The 27,299-nt window shown below is 41.1% G+C and overlaps 1 protein-coding gene across 1 annotated transcript in view; it reads left to right on the top strand.

Moving 5' to 3' along the window:
- The first annotated feature begins 8,158 nt into the window (after nt 1-8,158).
- Nucleotides 8,159-27,299, top strand: part of lama5 (laminin, alpha 5) — a 159,593-nt gene continuing 140,452 nt past the window's right edge. Inside the window, exons 1-3 of the mRNA XM_088330583.1 lie at nt 8,159-8,210; nt 8,282-8,560; nt 21,808-21,960. Coding sequence (XP_088186709.1) covers nt 8,297-8,560; nt 21,808-21,960 — 417 coding nt within the window. The 5' untranslated portion in view covers nt 8,159-8,210; nt 8,282-8,296. The remainder of the gene's footprint in view (nt 8,211-8,281; nt 8,561-21,807; nt 21,961-27,299) is intronic.

The raw sequence follows: 27,299 nt of genomic DNA on the forward strand, positions 1-27,299 counted from the left end.
TATAAAACTTTCAGTTTGTTTCAGTGAACTCTCTATGGATTAATCTTTATATCTATAAACCGAAGCCGTACCCCTTTAGTGGGAAGTGACTAAAGTCAAGATTACACTCACATTTAACAAACATTCATTCCACTTCGTTCTTCCCAACCCGACTCTGAACGTTAGGCACAACAGCACAACATTAGCAGAGAGGCCCGACAGGATGCCCTGGTTTACCCCCTCCGCATCATATGTGCCGATATCAGTCATTCTTCACTGTCCTTCGGCATTCACATTGATTTTAAAATTATATATAAATATATATATACACACAATGGTACCACTACTTATGACCCATCTTAGGATTGTTTCGGTTTCTGAATTGTTTCCAACTAAACAGTACTGTATATTCCTGACTATAAATCGCTCTGGATTATAAGTCGCAACAGCCAAAAAAATGCATCCATCCATCCATCCATCCATTATCCGCGCCGCTTATCCTCAGTAGGGTCGCGGGGGTGCTGGAGCCCATCCCAGCCATCTTCGGGCAGTGGGCAGGGGACACCCTGAACTGGTTGCCAGTTCACAGAGACAGAGATAGACAACTCCTCGCTCATTCAGACCTAGGGACAATTTGGACCGGCCAGTTAACCTGACATGCATGTTTTCGGAAGGGAGGAAACCAGAGTGCCCGGAGGAAACTTACGCAAGCACGGGGAGAACATGCAAACTCCACACAGGAGGTTGGATCTCATGACCTCAGAACTGTGCCGCAACCGCGCTAACCACTGAATTTTGACCGAGTCACTCTGGGTGATATGACATTTGACAATGTTCACAGCAGTGTTTGAGAAAAAGTCACGGCATTGAACCGGACCAATAATTAACATTTCTGTTTTTTCATGGTTTACGTGCAAGAAGTTAAGTTACATTCTTTTTTTATCTAAGTGAGGCAGGCCTCCAATTTTCACAACTAATGGAGTAGATACCTCCATTAGAAGATATAGTTGAGTGTCATCTGCGTAGCAATGGAAACCGATATTATACTTGCGAGTAATATCCCCAAATGGAAGCATGTAAATGCTGAAAAGAAGGGGAGCAAGTACTGAGCCCTGTGGAACGCCACAGGTAACATTAAAAGACTTTTAATGCTCATATCACTGGATCTAACACCAAGCGTTCTATCTGAGAGGTAGGATCTCACCCACGGAATGACAGTTCCTGAGAAACCAATCCTCTTCTGTCTCCAAAATCCATTCACTCTTTTTGCATCTTTAAAACTAAGACCGGATTTCCTCCCTGGGAATGTGATCCGATTTTAGAGAGGACTTGAGAGTTTATGTTGCTTCATCATTTAAATCAGACCAGAAGTCAGTGTCATGATTACCAGGGTTGGGTAGGGTTACTTTAACTGGATTACTTTCAATGACTTTTGGATTACTCCAATACCAAATATGCTAATAAAAGACAAAAGAAACTAAATTTGAATCAAATGATGACTCACAACACGTGGTAAGCTTTCTCTCCTGGCTTTGATCTCTTTGATCTCCGGCAAAACGAACATAAAATGCCACAGAAACAAAATGAAAATAAATGCAACATCATTTTTGCCGTTCCATGTATTCGGTTACTCCCCAAGCCTGCACAAAATTGAGTCATTTTATTAATATTTAGTTTCTTTTATTAGCATATTTGGTATTGGAGTAATCCAAAAGTCATTGAAAGTAATCCAGTTAAAGTAACCCTACCCAACCCTGATGATTACTCATTACACTCACCTGTGCCCGCTCGTTTGGCGCTTGCTGCTGCCGGTTACCTGATTGGTTCCCCAGTCCTATTTAAGCTCAGTCCTTTCACTCGCCTGTTGTCAGTCCGTCAGAAAACCTGTTTCCACAAGGCAAGCATTTTTGACTCTGATTCCCATCCCTCCCGTTTTGTCTCCCGTTTTCCACTCGTCCGTCCTTGATTTCCCCGTTTGTGACTGTTTTGTGACCCCGACCACGTTTCGATCTCCCGTCCCGGCTAACGACCCGTTTTTTGGCCCCGACCACGTTCTGATCTCCCGTCCCGTCTAACGACTTGTTTTGCCATCTAACTACAATCTACAATCTCCCGCTCCGAAGATCCCGTGAGCATCTTGCCTGCGCTGACTTTCCTCTCTATTTCAGTAAACTTGCGAGTAACGTTACGCATTTGGGTCCTCCTTCTGTTCTGGTCTTGGCAGTCAGAGGTCGTTCAGGGGACACTTAAGACTGGTCGATTTGAGATAAGGGATAATACTGCTTTATATGGCTGTGAGCTGTCATCCCTATCAGTGTGGATGAGCCTAACTCTGAGCTTTTTTTGCTGCTAACGGCTTCTCTGTGTCGTGGCATTTTCTTTTTTCCCCCAACAATAGTTTTTGTGAATTTCGGTCCTTAAAAAAAACTGAAAAAAACATGTAACCCAAAGCAAAAAAAAAAAACCTGTTCCGGTGACAAGTGGTCTCTCCAGGGTGTGTAAAGCTATTGTCCAAAGTTCATCCGGCTTTTTATGACTCCTTGAAAAGACCGAAACACAAATAAAGGAAAATGCACAGAAACACAGGCATCGAGAGCACAGGTGTGAAACAGGCGGCCCGCGGGCCAGATCAGGCCCGCTAAGGGATTGAATCAACACTCAGAGAAGCGCAAGAGAAAAACAAGCTGCAGGTTGAAATATGTCCACTTGATGTTGCCAAAGCAAGGTGCCTCGAACAAAGACACTGTACTTGTATTTATTTATTTCTCTCTCTCTCTCTTTCTCTCTCTCTTTCTCTATCTCTCTCTTTCTCTTTTTTCTCTTTCTCTCTTTTTCTCTTTCTATTTTTTTCTCTTTCTCTTTTTACCTCTCTCTTTTTTCTCTTTCTCTTTTTTCCTCTTTCTCTTTTTTCTCTTTCTCTTTCTTTTTTTTCTCTTTTTCTCTCTTTCTTTCTCTTTTTTTCCTCTTTTTTTTCTCTTTCTTTCTCCTTTTTTTACCTTTTTTTCTCTTTCTTTCTTTTCCACTTCCACTCTGTCTCTTTCACTCTGTGTCTCTTTCTCTTTCTTTCTCTATCTCTTTCTCTCTCTCTCTCTCTCTCTTTCTCTTTCTCTTTTTTCTCTTTCTCTTTTTTTTCTCTTTCTTTCTCTTTTTTTCTCTTTCTTTCTCTTTTTTAATCTTTTTTTTCTTTCTTTCTTTTCCACTCCCACTCTGTCTCTTTCACTCTGTGTCTCTTTCTCTTTCTTTCTTTCTTTTCCACTCTGTGTCTCTCTTTTTCTATTCCTTTGTTGCTCTTTGTCTCTTTCTCTTTATCTTTCTTTCTTTCTTTCCTTTCCACTCCCACTCTGTCTCTTTCACTCTGTGTGTCTCTTTTTCTCTTCCTTTGTTGCTCTTTGTCTCTTTCTCTCTCTGTCTTTTTAACTTCTTTTGCTCCAACTTCCTTTTTTCCTTTTCTCTCTTTTCTCTTTCTCTCTTTCTACACTTTGCACTTTCTTTTCTCTTTTCTCTCCTTCTGTCTTTCTATTTCTCTTTGGATTTCTTTCTTCCTCCCTTTCTTTTTTCCCTCTCTCACGACTTTTTATCTCTTTTGTTTCTCACGCCCTCTCCCTCTCTCTCTCTTTCTTTGTCCCGCCCTCTCTCCTTTTCCCTCCCTCTTTCTCTTATTTCTCTATCTCTCTTTTTCTTTCTCTTTAATCCACTAGTCCGGCCCCCGACAGAATGTTTGTTCTATCGCGTGGCCCCCGAGTTCAAATGAGTTTGACACCCCTGATCGAGAGTGACACACAGCAAAAGACTAACCAACTGAACCCAAATGGTTTCCTCAGTGTGTCACATTGAGATGAATAAGAGAAAGAGGAGGTGTGTGAAGGACTCCTGCCCCCCCTCCAGGCCCTATGTGCACGGATCCCATTAATCCAGAGCGGAAGAAGCCGAAGCATTCCAGGAATTCTTCAAGTGCTCTTCAATGATTGCAGACGTTTACCTTACTTGCTGTTTTGATGTTTATCGTAGATGTGTTCCGGAGGGATCAAAAGATATCCCGTCTCGATGACTGTGATGCCCTACTCTCCGGTCTCCCGAAGTCCAAAATCAAGAGGCTTCCGCTGGTACAAAATGCTGCAGCGAGGCTTTTAACGAAGACGGGAAAGTTTGATCACATGACCTCGATTTTAGCTAACCTGCATTGGCTCCCTGTTAGCTTAAGATGTGATTTTAAGGTTCTCTTGGTGGTATACCAAATCATGCATGGACTTGCTCCCTCATATTTTTCAGATATCATTTCCCCCTATGTTCCGGTTCGGAGCCTTCACTCTGAAAACGCTGGTTTACGGGTGATCCCAAGAGCCAAGAAGAAATCCACAGGTGAGAGACATTCTCCATCCGGGCACCGGTGCTGTGGAATACTCTTCCCCCTGAGATCCGATCTGCAACCTCAGTGTAAATGTTTAAATCTAAGCTTAAAACACACTTCTATTCTATAGCATATGAATAACCTATATTTTATGTCTACAATATCTGTGTATTATCTGTTATTGCAGCATCCATTTTGGCCCGGTCATCCTGGAAGGTGGATGACCTCATATGCAGTCCCTTCTCAAGGTTTCTTCATTTTCCTCATGTTGAGGTTTTTGAGTTTTCCCTTGCCCTCATGTAGGTTTTAGATCAGGGGATGGTCTAATAGTAGTCTGTATTAGTCATTAGTCTGTGTAGCCCTTTGAGACTCCTTCTGATTAATGGCGTCACAAATAAACATGACTTGACTTGACTTGAGATTTTTGAGTTTTCCCTTGCCCTCATGTAGGTTTTAGATCAGAGGATGGTGTCATAATAGTCGGTAGTTTGCAATAGTCTGTGGTCTGCAGCCCTGTGAGATGACTTGGGATTAAGGGCGTCACAAATAAACATGAGTTGAGGTTTTTGAGTTCTTCCTTGCCCTCGTGTAGGTTTTAGATCAGGGGATGGTGTCATAATAGTATGTAGTTTGCAATAGTTTGTGGTCTGTGCAGCCCTTTTAGACTTCTTGTGATTAAGGGCTATACAAATAAACTTGACTTTAAGCTTTTGAGTTTTGACTTGCCTTTGTGTAGGTTTTAGATCAGGGGATGGTGTCATAATAGTCTGTATTAGTCATTGGTCTGTGTAGCCCTTTGAGACTTCAATTGATTAAGGAAGTCACAAATTAACATGACTTGACTTTCCTTGCCTTCATGTAGGTTTTAGATCAGGGGATGATGTAATAATAGTCTGTAAGTTGCAGCAATCTGTGGTCTGTGCAGCCCTTTTAGACTCCTTCTGATTAAGGGCTATACAAATAAACACGACTTGAGGTTTTTGAGTTCTTCCTTGCCCTCATGTAGGTTTTAGATCAGGGGGTGGTGTCATAATAGTCTGTAGTTTGCAAAAGTCTGTGGTCCGTGCAGCCCTTTGAGACTCTGTGATTAAGCGCGCCTCAAATAAACATGACTTGACTTGAATGCTCATTAAAGGGCAAGTTGTGCTTAGAAAATAGCTACCCTTAAGTGAGGTGTACCCCTCCTAACGCCACTGGGATGAGTAGGCAGATCTGTGTCCCTTGTGAGAATACATGATCTGGAAAATAGGTAGATATCTTCAAAACACATTGTAGGCCCTAGTTATTTGACCTGGGGAGGGTGAGTTCAATTGCCTCTGTTAGATAGATAGATAGATAGAAACAAAAGATAAAAAGTCGTGAGAGAGGGGGAAAAGAAAGGGAGCGGAAGAAAGAAATCCAAAGAGAAATAGAAAGACGGAAGGAGAGAAAAGAGAAAAGAAATCGCGAAGGGTATTAAGAGAGAAAGAGAGAAAAGGAAAAAAGGAAGTAAGAGCAAAAGAGGTTAAAAGACACAGAGAGAGAGGACAGAGGGCAACAAAGGATGAGAAAAAGAGAGACACAGAGAGTGAAAGAGACAGAGACAGAGTGGGAGAAAAGGTGTGGGAGAGAGAGAGAGAGAGAGAAAGAAATTCAAAGAGAAATAGAAAGACAGAAGAAGAGAAAAGAGAAAACAAAGCGCGAAGGGTAGGAAGAGAGAAAGAGAAAAGAGAGAAAACGAAAAAAGGAAGTTAGAGCAAAAGAGGTTAAAAGACACAGAGAGAGAAAGAGACAGTGTGGGAGAAAAGGGGTGGGAGAGAGAGAGAGAGAGAGAAAGAAATTCAAAGAGAAATAGAAAGACAGAAGGAGAGAAAAGAGAAAACAAAGCGCTAAGGGTATGAAGAGAGAAAGAGAAAAGAGAGAAAGGAAAAAAGGAAGTTAGAGCAAAAGAGGTTAAAAGACACAGAGAGAGAAAGAGACAGAGTGGGAGAAAAGGTGTGGGAGAGAGAGAGAGAGAGAGAAAGAAATTCAAAGAGAAATAGAAAGACAGAAGAAGAGAAAAGAGAAAACAAAGCGCGAAGGGTAGGAAGAGAGAAAGAGAAAAGAGAGAAAACGAAAAAAGGAAGTTAGTGCAAAAGAGGTTAAAAGACACAGAGAGAGAAAGAGACAGTGTGGGAGAAAAGGGGTGGAAGAGAGAGAGAGAGAGAGAAAGAAATTCAAAGAGAAATAGAAGGACAGAAGGAGAGAAAAGAGAAAACAAAGCGCTAAGGGTATGAAGAGAGAAAGAGAAAAGAGAGAAAGGAAAAAAGGAAGTAAGAGCAAAAGAGGTTAAAAGACACAGAGAGAGAAAGAGACAGAGTGGGAGAAAAGGGGTGGAAGAGAGAGAGAGAGAGAAATAAATAAATAAATAAATACAAGTACAGTGTCTTTGTGAGAGGCACCTGGCTTTGGCAACATCACTTGGACATATTTCAACCTGCAGCTTGTTTTTCTCTTGCGCTTCTCTGAGTGTTGTCTCGCGGGCCGGATTCAATCCCTTAGCGGGCCTGATATGGCCCGCGGGCCGCCTCTTTGACACCTGTGATCTAGATAGTGCTACACAGAATACATATTGCAATAAAATTCGGTAATATGCAATGTAGGGGGTGTGGTTTAATGTGGGCCTTTACTCTGCCGGATGGAGTTAAAGAGCCTCATGGCATGAGGAAGAAAAGGGAGAGAGACAAGAAAATCTGTACGGAAAAACGCAAATATGTCAATTTTTGGGTACCACCACCGACTATCACCAAACAGCAGGTATGCATACCCTAGCTCACAGGTGTCAAACAGGCGGCCCACGGGGCAGTTCAGGCTCGCTAAGGGATTGAATCCGGCCCACGAGACAACACTCAGAGAAGCGCAAGAGAAAAACAAGCTGCAGGTTGAAATATGTCAACTTGATGTTGCCAAAGAAAGGTGTCTCGAACAAAGACACTGTACTTGTATTTTTTTCTCTCTCTCTCTCTTTCTTTCTCTTTTCCACCCCTTTTCTCCCACTCTGTCTCTTTCACTCTCTATCTCTCTTTTTCTCTTCCCTTGTTGCTCTTTGTCTCTTTCTCTCTCCGTTTCTCTTAACCTCTTTTGCTCTAACTTTTTTTCCTTTTCTCTCTTTTCTTTTTCTCTCTTCCTACCCTTCGCGCTTTCTTTTCTCTTTTCTCTCCTTCTGTCTTTCTATTTCTCTTTGGTTTTCTTTCTTCCTCTCCATTTCTTTTCCCCCTCTCTCACAACTTTTTATCTTTTGTTTCTCCCGCTCTCTCCCTCTCTTTTTCTGTGTCCCGCCCTCTCTCCTTTTCCCTCCCTCTCTTCTCTTTTCTTTATCTCACTTTTTCTTTCTCTTTAATCTACTAGTCCGGCCCCCGACAGAATGTTTTGTTCTATCGTGTGGCCCCCGAGTTCATATGACACCCCTGCTCTAGAGAGTGTTCAATTTTTCAATGATCATGACATTTCTAGGTAAAAACTATTTGTATCGGTATCAGTAGATTCTTCCATGTATGTTCTGGGATCGGATTGATACTAAAAATCCCAGTATCGCCCACTACTCGTGTATAGAGATGTTTTCCACAGCGCTGGTGTCATTATTCCATTGGCAGACCGTGCAATGTACACCTACTCCCCTGCTCTAGCTCAAGTCAATGGATTTGGATAAGATAAGAAAAAGAGTATCGACTCGGTATCGGTCGATACTACCCTGTATCGACAGGGATCGGACCGATACCAACATTCCCAGTATCATCCACCCCTCACACGGTCCGTATCCCTCCCTCCATTGAGTGTGCAGGTAACGTGACCAAGTAGGAGGCTCACTTTTTCGGCATCGGTAGAGAAGCAGGAGGACACGCCGGACCCCTTAAAGTCACGCCCGGTGAGTTTCCAGCCCCCCCGGCGGCAGTTTAAGGAAACCTTCCCGCTCAGTCCTTTAACTTTGCGGCGCAGGTGATTTTCTCAAAAATGGCGCCCTTCGCGCGCTTCGCTACACTGCCCTTGGTTTTGGCCCTGGTGCTCGCCGACCCGCTTCCGGCGTCCCCACCGGACGAGGGCCCCGGCGGCGTGAACGGCTTCAGCCTCCATCCGCCTTATTTTAACCTGGCCGAGGGCACCAAAATCACCGCCACGGCCACCTGCGGGGAGGACGAGGCCGGGAAGAGCGTGGCGGATCTCTATTGCAAGCTTGTCGGCGGACCGGTGTCCGGAGACCCCGGGCAAACCATCCAGGTGAGGCCGACTCTTAGCGGTGTGAATTTTCCTATAACAGTTATAGAACATTGTCATTATTCGCGTGACATTCCTGCTCTATAGTAAAAGTAACTAGTTACTAAGGTAGCTAACTATTTCCGTTACTTCAAAATTGGAATAGACAAGAATTCATACCTGTTAACCTCGCTTACAAACTGTCGTATTTTCCCTTACAAAATACAAAATAACCTTACACCATTTTTTTCTCGAACGTGTTTATTTATGTTGTTTAACATGTTATTTTGTACATGTGTTTCGTTATATCATCTCATCTCATCTCATTAGCTACGCCACTTATCCTCAGTAGGGTCGCGGGGATGCTGAAGCCCATCCCAGCAAGCAGTGGGCAGGGGACACCCTGAACTGGTTGCCAGCCAATCGCAGGGCTCGTTATATCATTTATATTGTAAATTAACATTTCGTTGTGAGCAGGGTTAGGTAGGGTTACTTTAACTGGATTACTTTCAATGACTTTTGGATTACTCCAATACCCAAATATTCTCATAAAAGACAAAAGAAACTAAATATGAATCAAATGATGACTCACAGCACGTGGTAAGCTTTCTCTCCTGGCTTTGATCTCTTTGATCTCCGGCAAAACGAACATCAAATGCGACAGAAACAAAATGAAAATCAATCCAAACAGCTTGCCGACATCATTTTTGCCGTTCCATGTATTTAAAATTTAGTAATTTGATTCATATTTAGTTTCTTTTGTCTTTTATTAGCATGTTTGGGATTGGAGTAATCCAAAAGTAATTGAAAGTAATCCAGTTAAAGTAATCCTACCCAATCCTGGTTGAGAGACACTGAGTTGCTCGATATGAATGAGGTTTATTATAAAAAAAAGTTCAAAAATGAAGTCGCTTGGACGTTCAATGTAGAAGGAAAAAATACATGCAAATAGAATTAAGTAGAATAATACATTTTCTTATTCAAATTATGAATTATGAATTGATTTTCTGCATTCAATTATTGTTGGTAATACACTGATTAAAGGGATAACCACAAACCTGTCTTTTTTCATTTTCTCCTTTTATACTTCCTTTTTTTTAACTTCTTTATACAACATCATAATTCGTAATATAATGCATCAAAGCAAGTGAGCTGTTTGAGAGCCGGCTCTCTTTAATGAGTTGAGCCGAAAAAGCCGGTTCTCTAAAAAGAGACGGATTTCCTTTCACTACATCAAACCGCTCGCTTCGTTTGCAACGAAAAAAAATGATACAGAGATAGAGGCTACCGCGGCGAACTCTTTTGACCCGATTGATTTGCCGTTTGGTGTTAAGTCGGTGTATACCGGATGGTACCTGTAATTGACATATTTACGTTTTTTCGTACAGATCTCTTCTTTCTTGTATGTCGTACACGTCTCAAAATGCATAATAAACGTACTTTGTACCGCAAAAACGTACAGGTTGACAGGTATGCTTAGCGGTGTTACCGACTTGGGAGAATTTTCCTATAACAGTTCTATAACATTTTCATTATTCGCGTGACATGCCTGCTCTATAGTAAAAGTAACTAGTTACTAAGGTAGCTAACTATTTCCGTTACTTCAAAATTGGAATAGACAAGAATCGGACCTCACCAGCAGGGCCGTAGCCCCCGCAAACGCACATAACTGCATCAAGGGCACCAGTAGAAATCAGAATCATGGGAAATAAAAGTGTTAATAATATGCGCTAATATGGTTAAACAATACAAGAGCAGCGTAAACCAAATTTCCAGAAAAGGGGGCGAATCTGCTTTGTTTGTTTATGCCTCATTCGCAATTTGGTGAATACCTGTGCGAACCTGGCCTCCAAACGGCAACAAAGAAAAATAAAAAACAAGGAGAAACGAAATGAAGGTCATGCGTCGCTTGCCGGTAGTCATTGTTAAAATAAAAAAGCTTATTATTGTACAGACGCTGCCCTACTTTCGAAAATAGGTACCGGACGATCGTTCGTAAGTTGAATTTGTTCGTAAGTTGCTTCAGTGCTATATTTTGTCTGAAATGTAGCTTTATATAAGTATGTATAAGTAACGTGTATTGTTTTGTACTAAAAATTAAACTTTCATGAAATAATATGCTCTATAAAGATAAATAAAGTTGAGTTTAACTTACTTTTGGAAGATAAGCTTCAACAGTAAGGCGACTTCCTCCTTTAAGGCTTGTATATGTAACCAGTATTGTTTTGTACTAAAAAAAAATAAACATTTCATAAAATAATATGCTCTATAAAGATAAATAAAGTTAAACTCAACTTACTTTTGGAAGATTAGCTTCAACAGTAAGGCGACTTCCTCCTTTAAGGCTTGTATACTTAACCTGTATTGTTTTGTACTCAAAAATAAACATTTCACAAAATAATATGCTCTATAAAGATACATAAAGTTGAGTTTAACTTACTTTTGGAAGATTAGCTTCAACAGTAAGGCGACTTCCTCCTTTAAGGCTTGTATAAGTAACCTGTATTGTTTTGTACTAAAAAGAAAATAAACATTTCACAAAATGATATGCTCTATAAAGATAAATAAAGTTGAGTTTAACTTACTTTTGGAAGATTAGCTTCAACAGTAAGGCGACTTCCTCCTTTAAGGCTTGTATACTTAACCTTTATTGTTTTGTACTCAAAAATAAACATTTCATAAAATAATATGCTCTATAAAGATAAATAAAATTTAGTTGAACTTACTTTTGGAAGATGGGCTTCAAGAGTTAGGCGACTTCCTCCTTAGTGGTAAAAAGTGGCAAAAAAAAAAAAAGCGAGCCAACCCTTTTCTCAACCGCATTAAGCTTTCTTATTCCACTTTCCTTTTAAAATAAATAAAATTGTAAGTCGAACGGTCGTAAGTAGCGGAGCGTCTGTATTATTATAGTCATTTTTACCCAACACCTATACAGAAAGAGATTTGTCCAAAAAATAAATATACTCAGAAACTAAAAATCACATATCTTGATTATTGCACCTGCAAGATTGAAAAATGCATATGTAAATCGCTGCCACATTTGTGAAACTGCAGAATATGGGATTCCCGCCAGATAATTTCTTTGAATGTTACTTGAGAAATTGAAAAATTGGCTTTGAAATTCCTATAAAAAGTTTTTGAATTTGTCCTTAAAATAGGTGTTTCAACCCTGTACTTAACATCGTTGAGGATCCTTTTGACATTTTTGTTGTAAATGATGTTTTCAAAACAAGGTGCGAGCAGTGTTATTCTGTAAAAATGTCATCAAATACTGCAAATGAGAGGTATATACCCTTACGATACCAACGGTATCACGACAACACTGTATGTAACATCCCACATGCCGACATTTCTTGTGTAAATACCATGTCAATGATAACTATAGCCTTATCCCCCTTGTTTTATAACCTTATCTTCTCTGTTCCTTTATCTTCTTGGCTCATACCTCACTGTGAATATGTAAAACTGGAGTGTCATGCCCAATTTCGTTGTCACAATATGTTAACCCATTTTGTAACAATGACAATAAAGGTATATTCTATTCTATTCTATTCTATTCTATTCTATATGTATTTACCTTCAGCTATGAAACAAAATAACGTCAATTCAAAATATTGACGTTTCAGTGCATGTCACGGTTGCCATGGCGCCCAATTGGCCCAGCCCGTGTGGCGCCAGCTTTGGCTGGTTGACAGATTGGCTTCCCTTCTATTTAAGATTAGTGCTCTCACTCACCCTTTAAATACTAAACAAATTTAAAGTCAACAACACAGAATCCATGGAAAAATTTATATCGACCAATCACAAGAAAGAAAATAGCGTCTGGCAGGGAGCTGGCTGTCTATTGTTTTAAATAATTAAGTCTTTTTTTTAAGCTTCTGCTGGATGCGCTGTTGGTTATGTTTACCTTGCATCAGTGCTGACTCATGTCTGGTCACACCACTAGTTTGTTCTGTGGGTTTTCATCATAAAATGTCTTAAATATTGATAACAAAGTGAAAAACACAGGTAAAACTTGACGGGGATTGTTCTTCAGCTTTCTCCATTTGCGAACCTTCGAATCATTAATCTTTAATTCTTTCGTGGCTTTTCGTTTTCCATATTCCTCCATGTAGCGTACAAATCAACGCATCATCGCAAAAGAAATCACAGACAGCATTCATTGGTGTCAAGAACCAGAACAGGATCAGGACCCAAACGCGTGACGTTCTCACTCAAGCCTTTTATTTTACGAGAAATGGGGGAGTCATGCACGTTAGGCTGCCGGTCAGGCGTGAAAAGACAGGAAGCCAGAGACCGACGAGATCGATTCCAATAGCCCGAGTTGATACCGGACAGATGGGGTCGATACTGGACAGGACAGGACAGACAAGCTAGATAACGAATCAAGATATTGAAAATAAACAGGAGAAACTAGAAGGGAACAAAAACTGTAGAAAATAACAAACAGGACAAAAAATGACGAAACAAAACTGGAACCCGAAATTAAACAGGACAAAAATAAACGGAAACAATACCGGACTGGAAATTCCAACAGGAAAACGGGACCGAGTCAGAACCCACGTCTTGTGGGGCGGAAGTTCGATTGACGGGCTGACAAAGGAAGCAAGAGAGCGCTGAGCCAATCTCTCGACGAGCTGCAGCTGGCGCCACACGGACAAGGTCAATTGGGCACCATGGGAACCGTGACACACACGGGCGCGGCAAATTGGGTGCCATGGCAACCGTGACAAATGGAGGGAATGTGAGATTTTGGATTGAATTCTAATTTTCGGTAAACCAGTTCAGGGTGCCCACTGCCCAAAGATAGCTGGGATGGGCTCCAGCACCCCCGCGACCCTACTGAGGATAAGCGGTGCAGATAATGGATGGATGGGGTACAACTCTGTTCAGCTTCCGGTAGCACAACAACTTTCAAATTGCTAGATACGCTATGGCGTAGGCATCCATGAGTACTTCAGTAAACAATGCATTCGCATGTGACGACGCGTGTACTCGTCTGTGAATCGGGATACGGGGGGCGTTCACACGAGAGATGGCAAAAAAATGTCTCATCGAGTTGGAAATGTGAACCATCTCACAAAAACATCGGATTTTACCTAAAAATCAGAATTGAGCTTTGAACTCTGTAGTGTGCCACTTTACATCACACAATTTCAGGAAAATCTGAGACTTTTATGGTCGTGAAATCCCGGTAGCTTGTCCCCATTTTCTATCCAAACCAGAGGTACTCCTAAAAAGAGCCATATCTGGATCGCAAGCCATATGCTCCTTACACCTGCTTTAAAGGGACAGTGTGTATTATGTAGTGACTCCTATTTAGAGGTAAGATCTTGGGCCCTGACTCGTACAGGCTTGGGCATAAAATGTCAATCAACAAGTCGTGCCGGGCTTCTCTCGCTGTTTTTTTTCCCCCCTTCATGGAAAATCTACACAGCATGCACTCACTGTTATTCAAGTCATTATTCAGATAAATACTTACCAAACTATCAGTTTAACTCCAAATCACTAAATCCAAATACATTTTCCACCCCGGTGTTGAGGTAACAGACGCGCTGCTTCCTCTTTCCACCTCCCTCATGTCAGATGTCTGCTTCTTGTAAATAGCTTACAAGCTTTACCAACTTACTTTCTACTTTTTCGCCAAATCTTTCACTATTTGCAGCTTGCAATCTGCCGATGTTTTTTTCTTGTTTTACTTTACCGTTTTGTTCAGTTTCACTTTCGTCCGCTGCACGTTGCAGAGATGCTCACTTCGTTCTTAAGTAAACCCCGGGCTGCGTCGTTCATCTGAAACGCACAGTTCGTACGTACAGCCGGAGTAAAGCTTCGTGTTTATTTATAAATTAAAGCTCTGGGTTTATTTCGAGCTTGGTTATCAAATCAAGTTAATCCGTCAGGTTTGGGCAGGTTCAGAATTGAATACCCGTGACTCAGGTCGAGTTGGGCTGACTATTTTAGGCCTGATCTTACTTCTACATGCATGGTATTATTCCCAGCCGAAAACCACTGCTGTCACAAAAGAACACCAAAAGTCGTCTGTTTTGCCAAAAAGCATCTTGATTATCCTCAAGGCTTCTGAAGAAACATTTTTTGGAAAGATGAGTCGAATAATTGAACTTTTTGGAAGGTGTGCAACCTGTTACATCTGGCGTAAAAATGGGAAAACATTTGATAAAAATAACAGGATGCCAACAGTTAAGCATGGTAGTGGCAGTATGTTGGTCTGGGGCTGCTTTGCTGCCTCAGAACCAGGACATATTGCTGTAGTATACGAATGGATGAATTACATTGTTTACCAGTAGACCCTGAAGGAGAACATCCGGCCATCAGTTTGTGCCCTCAAACTCAAACGCTCTTGGATCATGCACCAGGCCAATGATCCGAAACACACCAGCAATTCCACCTCTGAATGGCTCAAAGAAAAACAAATGAAGGTTCTCAAGTGGCCAAATTGAAGTCTAGATTTAAATCCAATTGAGATGCTGTGGTGTGACCTTAAACGGGCAGTTTCTGTTTGAAAACCCGCCATTGTGGTAGATATTGCAAAGAAGAATGGGTCAAAATTCCTCCACAGCGTTGTGTAAGACTTATTACCAATTATCGTAAGTTTTATTTCTCTTATTGGTGCCAAAGGTGGCCAACAGGATGCCAACAGTAAAGCATGGTAGTGGCAGTGTGATGGTCTGGGGCTGCTTGACTGCCTCTGGACCAGGACAACTTGCTGTAGTTGACGAATGGATGAATTACATTGTTTACCAGTAGACCCTGAAGGAGAACATCCCGCCATCAGTTCATGCCCTCAAACGCTGTGGATCATGCACCAGGCCAATGATCCCAAACACACCAGCAAGTCCACCTCTGAATGACTCAAAGAAAAAAATAAATATAGGTTCTCAAGTGGCCAAATTGAAGTCAAGATTTAAATCCAATTGAGATGCTGTAGTTTGACCTTAAACAGGCAGTTTCTGTTTGAAAACCCCCTATTGTGGTGGATTTGAAACAATTTTGCAAAGAAGAATGGGTCAAAATTCCTCCACAGCGTTGTGAAAGACTCATTACCAATTATCATAAGTTTTATTTCTCTTATTGGTGCCAAAGGTTGCCCAACTCACTATTAGATTCAGGGGGCAATCGCTTTTTCACAGGGCCAGATTTTTGATTTTTCTGTGCCTTAATTAATCGAATTGACATAACAGAACTGGGCAGCACGGCAGCGCAGTGGTTAGCGCATGTGCGGCACAGTTTATGTCTTGGGAACCTCCTGCGTGGGTTCAAATCCAGCTCCAGACTTCCTGTGCGGAGTTTGTATGTTCTCCCCGTGCTTGCGTGGGTTTCCTCCGGGCACTCCGGTTTCCTCCCACATACCAAAGACATGCATTTCAGGTGAATTGCCCGGTCCAAATTGTCCCTAGGTGTGAATGAGCGAGTGAGTTGTCTGTCCCCGTGTGCCCTGCGATTGGCTGGCAACCAGTTCAAGGTGTCCCCTGCCCACTGCCCGATGATTGCTGGGATGGGCTCCAGCACCCCCGCGACCCTACTGAGGATAAGCGGTGCAGCTGATGAGATGAGACATTACAGAACTACTTTCTGTACTTCCTTGGGATTGTCTTTGAGTGATATTAAAACTTGCTTTGATCTGAAACCTTTGTGAGTGATAAACATGCAAAAAACACAGAAATCAGGAAGGGGGCAAATAAGTTTTAACGGCACTGTGCTATTTTATATTTTATGTAGATTAAAACAATTCAGGTGTGTATTTGGACTACTTAACACCGTGCATGTGCTCGTTGTGAAAAGGTGACGGCTTCTGCTTATTCATGATGGGTTAATGATGAAAGCCGACGAGCTTCCTGCCTCCTCCCCAACATTCCTCTGGTGAATGACCCGTGTTGGCCATTTCAAGTGCGTTTGTTCATGCTCGCTCCTGATTTGGCCAGATTTTCCCTGTTGGATCCTTGCAGCCAATGCTGGTGCTGCTGGTTCTATCAGGTGGGGGAGAGGCTTATCTTTTCAATGAAAGACCATCGTGTCGTAATTCCGGCATTCACTTACTGTGTTTCAAGTACTTTTTTGTTTTCCTTTGCATTAGCGTAACATGTGCAGTGTTCATTTGACCTCTGAAAAGTGATGAGTCCCAGGGGACTCGCATGCTCAAAAATCTATGGGTCCCAACAGAGATCTACGGGTCCCCAAAATTGAGTGTTATCGAGGTTGAAATTGTAAATCGGTGACAAATATATAATAAAAATCCATATATTCATTCAGTTTTAATCATCAAATTAGGAATTCATTTTCTTCATCAAATTATTGTTAGTAATATACCGATTAAAGGGATAACCACAAACCTGTCTTTTTTACATTTTCTCCTTTTATACCGTAAATTCCGGACTATAGAGCGCACCTGATTATAAGCCGCACCCACCACATTTTAAGAGGAAAACCGATTTTGTACATACACAAGCCGCACCTGTATATAAGCCGCATGCGCCCACATTTAAATATGTAACGCAAACACAAAATTAACCCAAACCCGACTTCAAGTCCCGCGATTGAAACTAAATGTCCTTCGGGGTTTGGGGGTTTTTAAGGGTTATTATTCTATCTTCGTTATTCATTATCCATTATCCGTTATCGGTCAGTTCATAATACGCTACAAAGCCTAGGAGCCGGGACACTTACTCTCAGCTAAAAGGCCAAGTTAAGGTCCCAGCCCTAAAACCTTGCTGCGATCATTGCGGATGCACCGTTCCCGGAGGTACTGCAATAGCGGGCCGATGCGTGGAGTGGACAGAGCAAGCTCTTATTCCATCTAGTCAAGTCAAGTCAAGTCAAATTTATTTATATAGCCCTTAATCACAAAAATGTCTCAAAGGACTGCACAGGATTACAGTTACAAAATTACACAATTACCTGATCTTAAACTAGCAAACCAGCATGCGGGCAAGGAAAAACTCAAAAACCTCAGTGTGAGGAGAAAAGAGAAACCTTGAGAAAGGACCTCACATGTGGTAATCCCCCTTCCAGGATTGAACAGGGTGAATTACAATTAGCATTACTGTACACAGAATAGTAAACACTAGGTAAGATGTTGAAAATGTTGAAAATCTCATCTCCGGATTGCAAAAATCAAAGATCATGGCAAGAGGTAATAAATGCATCATTCCCAGAGCATACTACCTTCATCAAAGTCCACAGTCCAAAAATCACAGCCGGCAAAAAGAACAGAAAATGATACCGGTACTTAAGGTTTAAAGCAGACCTGCAGAGTCCAGGTCACGTTGAAAGTAATCCAAGGAAAAAAGTGTATATTTCCAAAGGTAAGGGTGGGAAAAATGTATCAGATGAACACTTTTACTCACGCAACTCCTTTTTCTTTAACCAACTTTTTACCCCCTCTTCTTTCCTTGTCTGTCCCTCACCTTTAGCGGTCCCAACTTAAACTCGGCACCTCGCGTTTGTTCCGCCCCTCATTTTTCGTTCATCTGTGCAAAACATATCAGAATAAGTCTCATCTCATCTCATCTCATTAGCTGCACCGCTTATCCTCAGTAGGGTCGCGGGGGTTCTGGAGCCCATCCCAGCAATCATCGGGCAGTGGGCAGGGGACACCCTGAACTGGTTGCCAGCCAATCGCAGGGCACACGGGGACAGACAACTCACTCACTCATTCACACCAAGGGACATTTGTCTTAAAATAAATACAAATAAATACATTACAAAAATATACAGTTGCAAATACATATTTACAAAGAAAGACGGTACACCGAGAGAGTTTTCAAAGCTTTAATAATAATATTATAACTTTGACAGGGCAGTTAATGATAGCAACACTTGAGCGCCGCTAGCGTCCGTTAGAAAAATTACATAAATTGGCCGCATCACTCAATAAGCCGCAGGGTTGAAAGCTAGGGAAAAAAGTAGCGGCTTATAGTCCGGAATTTACGGTACGTCCTTTTTTTCTTAACTTCTTTATACAACATAATAATTCATAACATAATGCATCAAAGCAAGTGAGCCGTTTGAGAGCCGGCTCTCTTAAATGAGTTGAGCCGAAAAAGCCGGTTCTCTAAAAAGACACGGACTTTTCACCACACAACTCGAGATCGGCGTGCAGACAAAAACTCGAACTGCAAGACCAAAACAACATCTGCTGGATCTGCCTGACGAAAAGTTTGGAGTGCGGTAAATCTTTGTTTAAAAAAAATGTAATCGGGTAATAATGGCAATTTTGTGTCAAAAAAAGTTGCGTCCCGGGGACGCACGTTGATTTGAGACTATGCGTCCCCAGCAAAAATGATGCGCCTAAGACGCAGGGACGCGGGCAAACGAGAACACTGCATGTGATGCCTCTGGTTTGTAACAAACAAGCTATATGCTTTTCCATATTAATAAATAAGCTCAATTAAAACTGTTGGCATTTATTTTCTGAAATCAATCGCTGATTTAAAATTGAGCAAAGTTCCAGTTGTTTTCTCAAACACGTCTACGTCTACGTTTTGTTAGAACTTATCATTTTCTACTTCCAATAAGGGCCATACCACTGTCTGAAACTCATGAAAAAAAGTTAGCGGACAACACAACTTAAAACACAATAAGACGACTCATCGCAAAACAACCCATTGTGCAAAGTATTAAGTATTGATAATCAGAATATATAACAAAACCACCCTTTAAAATGAAGTTTATTATATATCTACTTATAACATTCATCGCATGTATATGGCATTGCTGTTTTCCATCTGCTATCAGTATGTACCTGTATTTACTCATCTTCATTCATGCAATGTTTGCGTTGCGTCGTCTGCTACAAGCCACGTGAACTCCCCTTTCCACGATTCTTTTAATGTACGTTTTGTAGCATCATCAATTTTGTTAGCTTCTTTTGAATATTTCTTCTGGGGCTGAGGTTTTGGCGTGATTCCTAACCACTTATCCATTTTTCTTGTCTCCTCTGTGCGTCTACTTTGGAAAATGATATGCAAATGCACGACCTTATAACGCTCCGGAGGGTCCGGAAGCACGAAGGTATTCGATGCATGCTTCTGATTGGCTGCCGAGTATGCAAATTGCCAAACGAACTGAAATTTCCAAACCGAACGAAGATTTCGAAATCGGAATAAAGCAAACGTTTTATTTTGGGGGAGAGGGGAAACAAGACTTTTTTTTTCTTGAAAAAGTTGTCGGCCACCCGGGCGCAGACGTTTTTTTAAGTTGTACGCCCCACGTAAAAAATGCACGCTCCGGGCGTCCGGGCAGACATTATTTCAGACACTGGCTAACCAGACAAACATGACTTGACTTGACTTGACTACCAATGTCAGCTAGCTTAAAGTCACGTTTGCAGCTCAAGTATGTACCTTTCTTACACGCACTTGAATAAAGTATTCTTTTTTTTTATCTTTTGGGTGGTTTGGAGGGGAGTTTGGACTGCTTTAAGAAAAAGTCATTTTCTTCCGTTCACCAATATCAGGCTACACAAACAGAAAACCACGAGGATGAGCATGAACTCACACTCCGCCCCAACCTTCCCTCCCATTTACTGCTTCCTAATGTGTTGCGAAAACCGAGCACCTCTGATAAAAGTACAGTGCCGTGAAAAGGTTTTTGCCCCCCTTCATAAATGTTTTTTTTTTTTGCTTATTTATCTCTCACCAGAGTTTTCAGTTCAGTGAACCAATTTTCATATCACGTAGGGACAACCCATGGAAATACAAAATGCCGTTTTGAAATGCTGATTCCATTTATTAAGGCACAAAAAATAAGCATATCTGGGCCCATGTGAAAAAGTATTTGCCCTCCTTGTTAAATCACAAAGTAACTGTTTTGGAAAGCGGAGTTTAATTTCACAGGCCACATTCAAAATTGATTGCCATCCCCGGTGTTGAATCAAGAAATGACTTAATTAAATCTGGTAGGCAACAAAATCTCAAGAACGCCATTGACATGCCACGATCCCCATAAAATCCAGAAGAAATAAGAAAAAAAGGGATTGAAATCTACTGGTGCAGAAAAGGTCACAAAATATTTCCTAGGCTGTAGGGCTCCAGTGAACCACTGTCAGATCCATTGTCCACAAATGGAGAAAACTGTGAACAGTGGTCGACCAACTAAGACTACTCCAAGAGTGCGTCAAGGGCTTATCTAGGAGGTTACATGCACCTAGAAAAACATCCAGGGGACTGCAGGCCTTGCTGGCCTCGGTTAATATTGGTGTTCATGACTCCACAATAAGAAAGACAAATCAAAAATGGCATCCATGGGAGTGTTCCCAGGCGAAAACCACTGCGGTTGCAAAAGAACACAAAGTATCATCTCACAATGGCCAAAAAGCATCTGGATAATCCTCAAGACTTTTGGAGAAACATTCTGTGTGGAAAATTGAACTTTTTAGAAGGTGTGTAGCCCGTTAGATCTGGCATAAAAATGGCAAAGCATTTGACAAAAAGAAAAGGATTCCATCAGTCAAGAATGGTGGGGGCAGTATGATGGTCTGAGACTGCTTTGCTGCCTATGGACTAGGACAACATGCTATGGGTGACGGAATAATGATTTCTGGTGTTTACCAGAAGATCCTGAAGGAAAATGTCCGGTTATCAGTTGGTGCCCTCAAATTCAAGTGCTCTTGGATCATGCAGCAGGACAACGATACGAAACACACCAGCAAGTTCACCTCTGAATGGCTCAAAACAAAGTTTCTGGAGTGGCCAAGTCAATATCTGGATTTAAATCCAATTCAGATGCTAGAAAACTCTCTAATATGGCAGATTTGAAACAATTTTGCAAAGAAGAGTGTTCCAATATTCCTCCACAGCAATGTGAAAGACTCCTTATCAATTATCTTAAACGTTTGATTTCTGTTATCGCTGCCAAAGATGGCACAACTCTCCTTAAACTTTGTGCCTAAATAAATAGAATTAACTATTCAAAACTGCATTTGTATATCCTTGGGTTGTCTCTGTGTGATATTGAAATGGGTTTTATGATCTGAAACCTTTTTCGGTGATAAATATGCAAAAAACAGAAATCAGCCGGGAAATAATTTTTCATGGTACTGTAAGATAAAAGCAGATAGGCATGGTGGAAAATCATAAAGGCTCTTAGAACTCAGTTGGGCATTCTTAACACATACTTAATAGAGAAACTATTCCACTTAAAGTTCAAACGAGACACTCTACCTTTAAGTATTCACAATACAGTATTGTAAAAAGTATTGATACACGACAGCAGCGGTATATTCCAATGTGTGTTTTTTTCTGCCCTTCCTCCAGGGGCAGTACTGTGACATCTGTCGCCACGGAGACAGTGACCGGGCCCACCCCATCACAAATGCCATCGATGGCACTGAGCGATGGTGGCAGAGCCCTCCGCTTTCACGTAGTACCGAGTTCAACCAAGTCAACGTCACGCTGAACCTCGGACAGGTACTGCTTTCGTACTTTGTAAACAGTTTGTCATGGAGCTGATTGACGAACAGCTTCAGTTTTAATCTGTGGCAGTTTGTGTACATCACACCTAGGCAATGTTCTCTCTAATTTTCCACAAGTCTGACCGTTCACACAAAGTCGGTGAACAACGCTTGAAACAACAGTGAGCCACCATAATCCAAAGCGTGGCAAGATAATTAATTATAAAACATGTCCAAAACTTGACATTAAGTTACATTTTGCTGAGTTTCCGGACATTGCAAAATTATTTTTCTCTTTTGAATGAATTGACTCATATACTATTGCAAAGGTTGTACGGCCTATAGCGTATAGATGGTAGTGTGCCCGCTTTGAGACTGGGAGGTCGCTGGTTCGCGCCTCGGCCGAGTCATACCTAATTGGTATAATGGCGGCGCCCTCTGTTGGCTGCGGCTGCATCGGCTCGCTACAACGGGTCAGGTGTATCGACATTTCGTTCTGTGTACATTGTTACAAAGAATGACAATACAAAGGAAATTATTATTATTATTATTATTATTGTTCTTACAATTCTTTCACAAGATATCCATTTCTTTTTATTTCCTGATATATTTTGTCGCATAACATTAACATTTTTGGGGGCTTATTGAGTCGGTTGTAAGATACAGAACTGTACTTAATCACATTTTTTAGTGGAAGTATAATGTTGGCAACAAGATTCACTTGATATCATTGGAAATTATTTGAATGCAACACAAACTTTTTATTCTTTTTTCGGTGTTTTTTTTCTACTTTTTTTTTTTTAAAATTCCTTTTAAAAAATATCTCATTGTTTATTTTTTCCGAGCTGTTACTTTTTTCTTTTTGTTCTCTATTTACTTTTGTCCTACATTTCTTTCTCTTCTTTTCTTCTGGCTTTTTTCTAAATTTTTCCTTCTTTTTTTCTGTTCCTTTTGTTTCTTTTTTTCTCAGCTTTTCACAACTTTTTCATTTTGGTATTTTTTTCTTTTTTGTTCTATTCTCCCCTTCCTTTAAGTCATTTTGTGCATAATTTTACTTAATATTTGGTCATTTTGGGATTAAAGAAGCAAAAACAACCTGAAAAGCCGTTTAGGACCCTTTTTAGTGAGTCGAGCCGAAGAGCCGGTTCTCGACATACTCTACTAACTTTACTCAACTTCGTTCGACTTCAAAATACCGCATTTAGAAAACAGCGTCAGTGGAGCCCGTGTATTTTTTACCTTCATGCACTGTAACTTTGACTTAAGTCGCTTCTTAATTAGTAATTTTGAGCCCTCATTTTTGTGCTCTGGCTAGATTTTCTTGTGCGCCGAGAATGTGCGAGCAGTGCGCAATTGCGCACGCGCGCAGCTTAGAGGGAACACTGCACCTAGGCCTTCAGCCCCAATCTGAATTCGAGATGTGTCATTCGCAGATGAACAGTCTTTATGAGAAGTAAAATTTCCCATTTTAACGTTTACCCCATTTAAACGTTTAACCTTATTTATACTAAGTGAAAAAAACGCAAAAAAATGCTAATTAAAATTTAAAAATTCAGTGCAGCAACAAATGAAATGAAATGAAATGATCTGCATTTATATAGCACTTTTCAAGTCAAGACTTCCCAAAGCGCTTTACAGTGTGCTTCACATTTCCCAATAGCGGCCGTGCAGCCATGTAAGGCGCTAACCTGCTTATTGGGGGCATTAGGGGTTCAGTGTCTTACCCAAGGACACTTCGACATGTAACACGGAGGAGGAGCCGGGATTCGAACTGAGATCTCTTGATCCCAAGACGAGCGCTCTACCTTCTATGTAGTACGAGAATTTACATTTGTTATGTGAAACGCTTTATTGCTAAAAAACACAGGAAACATGAATTAAATTATTTACAGATATACAAAAGAAATTTACATTTTTTACACTCAACAAATTTAAAGTCAACAACACACAATCCCTGAAAAACAAAAAATGCATATTAACCAATCGAAGAGGAAAAAAAGCCTCCCGAGGGGAACCGGCTCTTAATTGGCGGGGAGCCGGCTCCTGTCTTTCACCTCCATGGAGTCGGTTTGTTTGCAAATGACACACCACTAAAAGCCATCACTGAAAGCCTAGGTGTGAAATGATGTGAAATGCTTTACAGTTACGCCCCAATAGGTCAAAATGCAGCATTTCAATTAATGGGTTTGTAGGGAATGATTAAGGCAGCAAACTCAATTTTCTGGGGCAAATTCTTTGTCGTTTAAGGACAACTGACAATTACGTTTCAGTTTTTTTAGACCCTATAAAGGATAGTGTGATGTTTAGAAGCATTCTAAAGGATGGAGAGGGCACCCGTATGATGCGGCAGGGGTAAACCAGCTGTCAGGCCCTGCTGTTGAACAGAAGGGTGAGTTGTGTCACCCTGACCCGAGTGACATGGCCGCTTTCTTGTGTCCCGTTTCATTTGGAGGGACGAAAGCATGACCAACTCCGTAGTAGAAAGTGGACAAAAAAGGGATCCAACCATTTTCTCAACCGCATCAAGCTTCCTTATTCCACTTTCATTTCAAATTAAAGGAATCACCTCTTCTTTAAACTTTACTCCAACCATATTGAATTGTTGCATGAGATATTAAAAAATAAAACTTTCAAAACTCTTAGTGCGCTGGAGATACGGTATAGAATGTTTACACACGAACTAGGAAGAGGAAGCCGTATTTCTTCTTCAGTGTGGATGTTGGGTGAGCGCTCACAGCGCCACACGCTGGTAGTGGCGGAAAGAAGCACCACAGTAATGTCCTGTACTCTGAAAAGGTGCACACAATACAAAATCTAACTTAGAACAATGTGCGGATATTTTTGGACATCCCAAATTTCTTTTTTGTATCTACCGTTTTTTGTAACTCGAATGTTCGTAAGCGAGGAGCGTCTGTAATATAATCTGTTGGCGCGTATCTTGTTTTTATATCGTTTTTATGCCGCGTGTAAACTCCACGAATATTAGAGATTATGTTCTTGGGCCTGAACAAAACCCGGCATTTATTTCGGGCCAGGTATGGGCTTAAAATGTCAATTATTAAGTCCAGCCAGGCTTCTCTTTCGCTGTTTTTGGAGGCTCTGCACAGCATGCACTTACCTTTACTCAAGTAATTATATAGATGACTGCTTATTACTTCCACTTAAGGAATATTTCTTTTATGTTTCTGTGATTCATTGTGTGAATTTTCCCTTTCAGGCTGCCTTTATCTCTGTGTTATGTTTCTAAACATCATGGAAAACTCACCCAAACACACGCACACTTACAAATAAGAAAAGGACAAAGGAATGCGAGTAAACCCGCCACAGCATGCACACAAGGAAGGGGGTAATTTGAACCTCTCGTGTTCCAAAATTGCATGGGGATATTTTAAGTGTGACAAAATTTAACCTATAAAAAACCCAATCCAGTCTCCCATACTGTGAGTTGGAGATTTGCAGGTGAGCGGTATAAATTAATGCCAATTAGAGCTTTGAATGCTCCAGGTAAATGTCATCGGAGTCTCACATTGCCTTGTTAGGAAGCTTTAAAAGAACTAGTGATTCAGACAATTATTCTGTGCTTCTGTCTTTTACTAGGAGTCAGCAACCTACAAGGTAGGAGCCATATTGGACAAAAACAACCATAAAACATACTTGTCCAGAGCCGCAAAAAATGAATTACCTTACAAAAGTATTGCAAAAGGATTGTTGTAAAAGGATAGTGGGATGTTTGGACGCGTTCTAAGGGATGGGTAGGGCACCTGTATGATGCGTCAGGGGTAAACCAGTGAAAGCTGTCGGGCCCTGCTGTGTGTTGAGTGACATGGCCGCTTTCTTGCGTCCTGTTTCATCTGGAGGGACGAAAGCATGACTGACTTGGGTGCAGAGGTGCTTAACTTGTTTGGGTGTTTAGGCATTTGGTGAAAGATTTTTGTGTGTTTTTTTTCTACTTTTTCCCCTTTTTATTTTCTTTGTTATTGTATGTGTTTGTCTTGCTGTCGGTCACCCCTTTTGAGGCATATGACCAAGGTAGATAGATAGATACATAGATAGATAAAAGTATTGCAGGCATGTTCACAGTGTAGCCCAGGGGCGAGTTACGGCAGTGATTCACTTTTTACCGGCCTTTGTCAGAAAGTTAATAATATGTGGTATGCCAGTAATGTTGACCGGGGTATAAAATAAATTGGTACCAAAAAATAATCACCATTTCACCAGATGATGAATTAAAAAAAGTAAAGTTCACTGTGAGGGCTGCCGCTTCATTTACAATCGGAAATTTGAGTACTTTTTCATAGACTTGGGAAGACCGGAGAGTAGTACATTCTAGTAATTGAGACAGGAGGTAACAAACGCATGGCTTATAATCTCAGTATCAGACTGGGACAGCATAGGGCAAATTTTTGAAATGTTGCGAAGATGTTCTAGTAATATTTTGTGGTCTTAGATGCTAGCCAGAAAATGAGCCTGACTCTAAGTGAGTTGTTCTTCACCCTGTTGGATCTACCGAACCCCACCAGTTAAAAAAAACCTCTATGTAAATACAGGTCCTTCTAAAAAAATTGTATTTTGTGTCATGAACCAGAACAGGATCAGGATCCAAACGAGTGACGTTACTCACACAAGCCTTTTATTTTACGGGAAATGGGCAGTCATGCACGTTAGGCAGCAGTCTGGCGTGAAATGATAGGAAGCCAGAGGTCAAAGAGATCGATACCAATTGCCCGAGTTGATATCGGACAGATGGGGTCGATACCGGACAGGACGAGACAGACAGGATAGATAATGAAACAGGATATCGAAATAAACAGGACAAACTAGCCGGGAACGAAAACTGGAAAAAATAATAAACACGACAAAAATAGACGGAAACAAAACTGAAAACCGAAATGAAACTGGACAAAATAAACGGGAACAATTTAAATAAACGGGACAATTTATTTTCCCAGAATACCAACAGGACCAGGACCGAGTAGAAACCCACGTCTTGCGGTGCAGGAGTTTGTTGACGGACTGACAAACGTAAAATGAGAGCACTGAGCTTACATAGACAGAAAGCCAATCTGTCAATGAGCCGCAGCTGGGGCCACACGGGCGGGGCCAATTTGGCGCCAGGGCAACTGTGACATATTGTGATAGTTTAGAGTAATGATAAAAATAAAACTTGATTGCACACCAACTATAATATTTCAGGTCTTTTATTGTTTTAATAATCATTAGCATACAGCATAAGAAAATCCCAAATTCCTATCTCAAGAAATTTGCATATCATGTTTAGGTGCTCTAAATGAGCTACTGACCTAATCATCTGAGGCAACAAGTTAAGTCTACAGATTGCAAATGATTTCTGAGGCT

The sequence above is a fragment of the Urocampus carinirostris genome, chromosome 3 (assembly GCF_059441175.1).
Source record: "Urocampus carinirostris isolate Australia breed hairy pipefish chromosome 3, RoL_Ucar_1.0, whole genome shotgun sequence".
NCBI lineage: Eukaryota > Metazoa > Chordata > Actinopteri > Syngnathiformes > Syngnathidae > Urocampus > Urocampus carinirostris.